Genomic DNA, 7,947 nt, shown 5'->3' with positions numbered 1-7,947 from the left:
AAAAGAAGCACAAGTGGTTTCTTCCATTGACTATTATAGTTTTAACTTACAAATTAAGGCTGCGATTGTGTAGAGCGGCTGCATTTGCGTTTATTTTTCTTGTGTTCTTTTTGCTAGTCTATGATACTGTTCATGGGCCATTCAAGTGCTAAAAACGGATGAACAGTAATAAAAAATATTTTGTTATAGTGTTTTTAGCAATAAATTTTCAAATTTCAATAAAATAAAACGTATCCATACACACGCTAAATCAACTAGTTGTTAAAGATGCTTCCAAATTCCAAATAAGTTAAGAATAGATTATGATAAACAAAATGATCAACTGCTCCTACCATCTCTTAAGTTGAGCTGTATGTCAGTTCATCATAAATCACAATCTGCTTCACAAATTCATGGATCAAGCAAGAGAATTCAATTTCTTATCCCCTTTCTTTCTCCTTCTTCTTCCGCTTCTCTTTTTCATCTTCAAGCACATCAGTTCTTTATCTTCAAAAAGGCTACCTCTTCCACCAGGTCCAAAACCATGGCCTATCATAGGCAACATTCTCCAAATGGGAAAAATGCCTCACCTTTCAATGACCCACTTTGCACAAGTTCATGGTCCTCTCATTTCTCTAAGGCTTGGCACTCAACTCCTTGTTGTTGGATCTTCTCCCACAGCTGCAACTGAAATTCTCAAGACCCATGATCGTTTACTCTCAGCTCGATATGTTCCACAAGTCACTCCCTATGATGACTCTGTCCGTGATGGTAATTCTCTTGTTTGGGCCAGTGGATGCAAGGACGTGGAAGTTTTTAAGGGCCTTATGCCGGACTGAGTTATTCTCAGCCAAAGCAATAGAGTCACAGGCCATTTTGAGAGAGCAGAAAGTAGGTGAAATGGTGGATTACTTGGGGAGCAAGGAGGGAAAGATAGTCCATATTGGAGAAATTGTCTTTACCACTATTGTCAACACGTTGACCAACCTTTTTTTCTCAAAGGACTTGGTTGATTGGGAAAATCAAGAGGAGGCTAATGGACTGAAGGGGATGATTAGGAGGATTATGGAGTCGGCAACCACTCCAAATATAGCTGACTTTTATCCCATATTTGCAGAGGTGGATCTTCAAGGTTTAAGAAGAAATGCCTTCAAGTCTCTTAAGGAAATGTATGGTGTGTGGGAAGTTCTAATCAAGGAAAGAAGAGAAAGCCAGAGTAATGGTGTTAAAAAACTTGATTTCTTGAATGTTTTCCTTGCAAATGGGTTCACTGATGATCAAATCAATACATTAGTTGCTGTAAGCAAACTAGTCTATTTTCTTGTTCATACAGTTTTCAAATTTTTTATATGAATATGCACCAATTTAAAGCTTTAAACTTTATTTGCAGGAGTTGTTCACTGCAGGGACAGACACTACTACCTCAACAGTTGAATGGGCAATGGCTGAGTTGCTCAAGAATAAAGAAGCCATGAAGAAACTTCAGGAAGAGCTAAATAAAGAAATCAATACAGGATCAATAAAAGAATCTCATATTTCCCAACTCCCATATTTGCAGGCTTGTGTTAAGGAAACACTAAGACTACACCCACCTGCCCCATTCCTTCTTCCTCACAAAGCTCTTGAAACTTGTGAGGTTATGAATTACACAATCCCAAAGAATTCTCAGGTGTTTGTGAATGTTTGGGCAATTGGACGTGATCCCACAATCTGGGAAGATCATTTATCCTTTAAACCAGATAGGTTCCTAAGCTCAAATTTGGACTTCAAAGGCCATGATTATGAGTTTTTACCCTTTGGTGCAGGAAGGAGAATTTGCCCTGGCCTACCCATGGCCACTAAGCAAGTTCAATTGGTTCTAGCCTCTTTGGTCCATTGCTTTGATTGGTCTCTTCCAAATGGTGAAAATCCTACAAATTTGGATATGGCTGAGAAGTTTGGCATAACATTGCAGAAGGAACAACCTTTACTAGTTATACCAAAACAGAAAATGTAAAATTTAGACAGGCTACTTTTTTTTTTTAATGTTGGTTTGGCTATCCATCACCTGTGTAATTGTTTTTTCACCACCTTCATTTTTCAATTTTATGTAATCAGACAATAAATTTATAGTGATTACACCCTCAGCAAGCGGTTGGTGATGTCTTCAGGAACAAGAAAGAATCTCCTATACCCAAGTACCTTCGGTTATTTTAGAGAAAAATTATTGCAATTTTTACTATTATTATTTTAAAGTTACAGGCACAGGAAGGTAGGGTTCAAACTAATGAGCCAATGACATTAAATTTAATAATATTTCGGTTCCAGTAAAAAAAAAAAAAACCCATGGCCCAATTTTATTTGTTCACGAGTCAATTTATTAGTAGAAAATAAATTAATGGAGATACCACTTAATGTATAAGTTTATTAATTTGAGCCCAGCAATGTTATAGACTCATATTAATCACTTACTTTTACCATTATTTTTACATGTGAGAGGGCTGTCCACGGGTCGGATTTATGCCCAACCTGGAATCGACCCGTCGGAATCGGATAGGAAAAAAGGCACCTTCTGTCAACCCGTCGAAGTAATCAAGTTGGGCGGTTCAGACCATCTACGGGTGGCGGGCGGGTCGATCGGATTCAAGAAAGCGAGAAAACGTGTGGAAAAAACACAGATCCAGCGAAAATCTCATCGAATTCGATGAGATTTCGCTAGATCCGATCAAAATCTCATTGGATCTAAGGGAAATAGTGCTGGAATCTGGGTTTTTTCGCCGGATTCTAGAAAATTTTGGCCTGAATTTGGAAATTTTGGCTAGAATCTAGAAATATTTCGGTCAGTTTGGGTTTTAGGGGAGGAAAACCGAAACCCGACCCGTCAGAATCGGTTTCGGGTGTTGAAGACCAGCCGCTGACCCGCTGGAGTAGTCGAGTCGGCCGATTTCGGGTCGGATCCTGTCGGTTCTTCGGGTTGGTCAGATTATCGGATGAATTTGGACAGCCAGTGAGATTTCGCTCACATATGTATACCCAACACTATATTTAAAAATAAAAAATAAAAAACTGAAATCTTCTATTTGCAGTATGGTAGCTTCCTCAAGAAATCAAAGGAGCACACTTTAACATGGAAGTAGTAATTCAGACATTGCTCCTAAATTTATTTACATTTTGCATTTTCATGAAAGACGTTTGTTTGTTTGTTTTTTCTTTAAGTTGTCTCAAATTTTTATTTAGTTACTTATAGAGTTTTTCTACTTTGATTTGGTGTGGGGAAAAAAATCATTCATTGTAAAATAATTACAGCAATGTGTTATGATGATGGAAGAAGCCCTCCCAAACTTAGGTGATCTTATTTTTCATTCTTATGTTGGTATCTCAGGTTACATAGACTGAAAGTGAAGAGTAAATACGTTTTTTTTTTTGCTGAATAAGTAAATACGTTACACATAAGGAAGTTTCTTTATAAATGTTTGATATAACATCTTGGGTCATCAATTAAGTACTTTATATTTGGCCGGCGCAATATTGGTTCTACACAGTCACATCATGAATCATGATCATATTTTAAGAATGGATAAATGGGCTGGCTCAGGGTAAGGCTCAATTAAAAAAAAAAGACTATTATTAGTCTTGATTGAAACTTTTCACCATCCAATCAATGCAGCATGGAGCAATGTTAGCGGGCGTTTGGAAAGTGCAAAACATATTTTAAAAATGGATAAATGGGCTGGCTCAGGATCAGGCTCATTTAAAAAAGAAAAAAGACTATTAGTCTTGATTGAAACTTTTCAGTATCCAATCGATGCAGCAAAGAGCAATGTTAGTGTGCGTTTGGTTTGGGTAGCGTGTTTTGCACTTCCCAACGTTCACATCTGCATTTTCAACTCTCTATTTATTTATTTATTTTTTAAAGTAGTGATGGTTGACCTTGGGATGTGAACGGCCTATATACAGTAATTTTGTCAATAACATTTTAGTAAAAAAACTCACAAATATCACTTTTTAATAATTTTTTCATTAAAAATAATTTTATAATATTATCTATACATTTAAAAATTATTTTCAATTTTTTTACTTAACAGATTTTCTCAATCACAATACAGCTTTTGTGTCTCACAGAAACTATGGATCAAAAGGATATACCACTGTGGAAGACTGACATGATCTTCTTCCTTCTCCTCTTTCCAATACCTCTCTTCTTTCGTTACATCAAGCATGTATTCTCTAAAAATCCACCACTCCCACCAGGTCCATTTTCATGGCCTATTATAGGGAACATTCACCAAATGGGAAGGGAGCTCCATTCCATATTAGCTAACTTAGCTAGAGTTCATGGTCCCCTTATGTCGCTGCGGCTCGGCACCCAAACTATTATAGTTGCATCATCTCCAGCAGCTGCAAGAGAAATTCTTAAGACTCATGACAAAACTTTGTCAGGCAGGCCGCTTTCACATGCCACTCCAGTCATAAACCCAACACTCAACAACTTCTCAATTGGATTTGCTATCGAGTGCAATGATCATTGGAGGCGCCTGAGGGCTATTTGTAAAGCTGAGCTTTTTTCAGCCAAAGCATTGGAATCTAAAAAGATGTCAAGAGAGAAGAAGGTGATGGAGTTGATAGGCTTCTTGGGTTCTAAGGAAGGTAAGGTTGTGAATCTTGGAGAGGTAGTTTATATTACTGTTACTGATATCTTGAGTAATGCATTATTTTCAGTAGACTTCTTAGATTTTGAAGGTCAAGGTATTGGAAAAGAATTAAGGAAACTTTTAACGGAAGATGCAGAATTGGGTATTACTGTAAATTTATCAGATTTGTATCCGATATTGAGTGGATTAGATTTTCAAGGTATAAGAAAGAAAAGTAAGGAAATACTTGGAAAACTTATTACTATTTGGGAGGATATTATCAAAGAAAGGCGGAAACAAGAAAGTGTGATTTCAGATCAAAGCGATTTCTTAGATGCTTTGATTAAAGATGGTTATACTAATGATCAAATTAATCAATTGATTGTGGTAAGTCTTCTTTCTCTCTCTTTCTCTTACAGATGCATTATGATAAGTTGCACTTAGCTACGATCAATGTAACTCTAAGTTTAGATGTTTGAATAATCAAAAATTTACACAATCCTTAGTTTACTTTCTAGAAATTTGAAAGTACCTCATGTAAGCTTTATCACTAACTTTATTAATAGAACAGTGATTTGTTCTTAAAGCATTTTGCATATGTTATTTAGTAAATTTTCCTTTTGGTGTGTTATTTGTTTGTATGTCTTTAGGGTGGTTAAAAACAAGATACGGAAATAGTATATTTAAGTTGGTAGGTTATTGTTTTTCATATTTCAAATTATGAGTAAAAAAGAAATAATATGGGCATAGAGCTCAAGATAAAGAGAAATTGCTATTATTGGTTTTTCTTTATCATGTATTTAACTTTTGCTACTTTTAGGTGATTTTTTTTCTCTCTCCAAGTTATCTCCTTTATATGCTACATAAGGCTTTCATAGATTGTAAGAAATATCCAACAAGTGCAAGTGAAATAAGAGGCAAGAGTGGTGTGTAACAAATTAATACTTCGCTTTTACTAAGAACCCTTTTACGTATTATGTCATGAATGTGATGAGACTTATTCAAAGTATTTGATTAGATACCTTCTTTCCTAGTGATAAATTTATTATTCTAACAAAATTTATACAGCGAGGAAATCTCAACACCTCATATGCATTTTTATAACTTTAATGTGTTGAATAACCTTTATTTCTCTCTTTGTATAGGAGCTATTTATAGCTGGCATCGACACTAGTATCATTGCAATTGAGTGGGGAGTAGCGAATTTGATGAAAAATCAAGATGCCATGCATAAACTTCGTGATGAACTTGACCGTGAAATTGGCACTGATAACGTAAAAGAATCGCATTTAGCCCATCTTCCCTACCTACAAGCTTGTGTCAATGAGACACTGAGATTGCAACCACCAGGACCGCTACTTCTTCCTCATCGTGCCTTACAAACATGCCAAGTGATGGGCTACACAGTTCCTAGAGACTCTCAAATTTTGGTTAACATGTGGGCAATTGGTCGAGACCCCATGATTTGGAATGATTCATTGAGCTTCAAACCTGAGCGGTTTCTTGACTCAAGTTTGGATTCTAAGGGAAATAATTTTGAATATATACCTTTTAGTGCAGGAAGGAGAATTTGCCCTGGACAATCTTTGGCAACTATGCAAGTTCCATTTATTTTGGCATCATTGGTTCACTCATTTGACTGGTTTCTTCCAGGTAATATGAATTCAACCGAGCTAGACATGAATGAGAAGTTCACCATAACATTGCGGAAGAAGCAACCCCTACAACTTATTCCTAGAGGAAGAAAATAGTTGTGTATCATTTCTTGTTTCTTATTATTAGTTATTAAGATAGTAGTTTGTGCAAGTAGTGTTTCTTGTGAAATTGCGTCTTCAAAGCACAATTTCAACTAGAGTGTGTGCGACAATGTATAACTCAACGTTTGTAATAATAATTAGCGTTAAAATTTTGTGTATACAAGGGAATAAGGTGTGATCTAATTAAAGGCCCAATAGGGAGCTTAAGTGTAAACTAAAGATCGAGTTGGTCAAGTAAATATCTATCAAACCCACCGCCTGCTCGGGCACCTAGAATTTTCAAACGTTTAATCTTGATTTTTCCTAACCCTTTCTTTGAAACTAATCGCCACCCTTTTATTCGAAGACTAATCAGGTGTATGATCAGTTCTAATTAGGAGAGAATGCTCATTACATTACATTCTCATTTAGTGTGTGTTTGGAAAAAAATATTTTTGCCAACTTATTTTACTATTCAGCTTATTTTTTCTATTATATATGGGTTCTACTGCACTTTTTGGTACTATTTATAGGTTTCACTGTACTATTTCAGTTATCTTTGATTACCTTTATCTATAGTATATTCAGCAAAACGCTTTTAATTTCAGCAAAATAAGCGAATCCTAAATAGACCCTTAAACATACTTTCCATTAGGAAGAAAACTCATTTCTTTAATTGAATGTATGTGAAAAATCAAATTATAATTTTATAATTATATATTTCCTTACGTCCATACTTTTATAAACTTCTAAAAGTACTAGAGAATATAAATCATATTCCTCTACATTCTTTTATGATTTACTTTTCCAAGCCTATTTTGTTTTGAGAGTTTATAAACAAAAGGGAATTTGTTTAAAGAGGACCAAAACTTTTTGAATTTATAATTGCAACTGTTTAGTGTTTGATTGGTTTAATCCAATAGAACTTGTGTGATTGCTTTAATCAAATAGAAGTAAAAGTGTAAAACCCTGAGCAATTTATTGGGTATACACATGTTAGTGAAGTTCCATATTAAATAAAGATGAGAAGAATAAGTAGTTAATATAACATAATTGAGCACATACCCATTGAGACTTAGGCATTTTGGGTTAAAGTGTGTTTCTATATGTTGTATTAATTACTCAAGGAAGCTCCCCAAGGTATTTATCTCCCCAACAAGTGGTATCAGAGCTAATGTTAGAGTAGAAACGATGGCCAGAGAAGAAGGCAAGGCTTTAGAAATTGAAAATTTTGATGGAACAGACTTTGGATATTGGAGGATGCTCCCTCTTTTGGAGAAGAAACCTGATACTATGAAGGATGAAGAACGGAACCTTCTTGATAGACAAGTATTGGGAATTATTCGATTAACTCAATCAAGATCAGTTGTGTACAATGTTGTGAAAGAAAAAACCAACAGTTGTATCAGAGCTTGGTTGATTTAGTGGATGACTTTTTGTATGTGAATTAAGATGGAAGAAAAAGAGGTTGCTTTGATTAAGGTGGAGCCATTCCAAGAGGAAAAGAAGACTACTTGATTATGGTGGAACTACCTTAAGAGGAAAGAAAACAGTTGAAGACAATTGATGGAATTTGAGTCAAGGTAGAGATTGTTGGGAAATTGCCTCAAATTCCAATTGTG

General features: G+C 35.4%; 2 protein-coding genes across 2 annotated transcripts; both read left to right on the top strand.

Moving 5' to 3' along the window:
- The first annotated feature begins 343 nt into the window (after positions 1-343).
- Positions 344-1,975, top strand: LOC115959387 (probable (S)-N-methylcoclaurine 3'-hydroxylase isozyme 2). Its single transcript, XM_031077749.1, is given in 3 exon segments — positions 344-784; positions 786-1,278; positions 1,370-1,975. Coding segments are annotated over 3 exon segments (1,491 nt in total). The 5' UTR covers positions 344-392.
- A 2,069-nt stretch (positions 1,976-4,044) lies between these two features.
- On the top strand, positions 4,045-6,446 carry LOC115962258 (probable (S)-N-methylcoclaurine 3'-hydroxylase isozyme 2). The gene is made up of 2 exons (XM_031081164.1): positions 4,045-4,976; positions 5,735-6,446. Exons 1-2 carry the CDS (start codon positions 4,086-4,088, stop codon positions 6,338-6,340), a joined length of 1,497 nt encoding a protein of 498 aa, XP_030937024.1. The 5' UTR covers positions 4,045-4,085; the 3' UTR covers positions 6,341-6,446.
- Positions 6,447-7,947: the final 1,501 nt, after the last annotated feature.

Source organism: Quercus lobata, chromosome 9, assembly GCF_001633185.2.
Source record: "Quercus lobata isolate SW786 chromosome 9, ValleyOak3.0 Primary Assembly, whole genome shotgun sequence".
Taxonomy (NCBI): domain Eukaryota; kingdom Viridiplantae; phylum Streptophyta; class Magnoliopsida; order Fagales; family Fagaceae; genus Quercus; species Quercus lobata.
The sequence above is the reverse complement of the archived record's forward strand: the minus strand, read 5'-3'. Positions and strand labels throughout refer to the sequence as shown.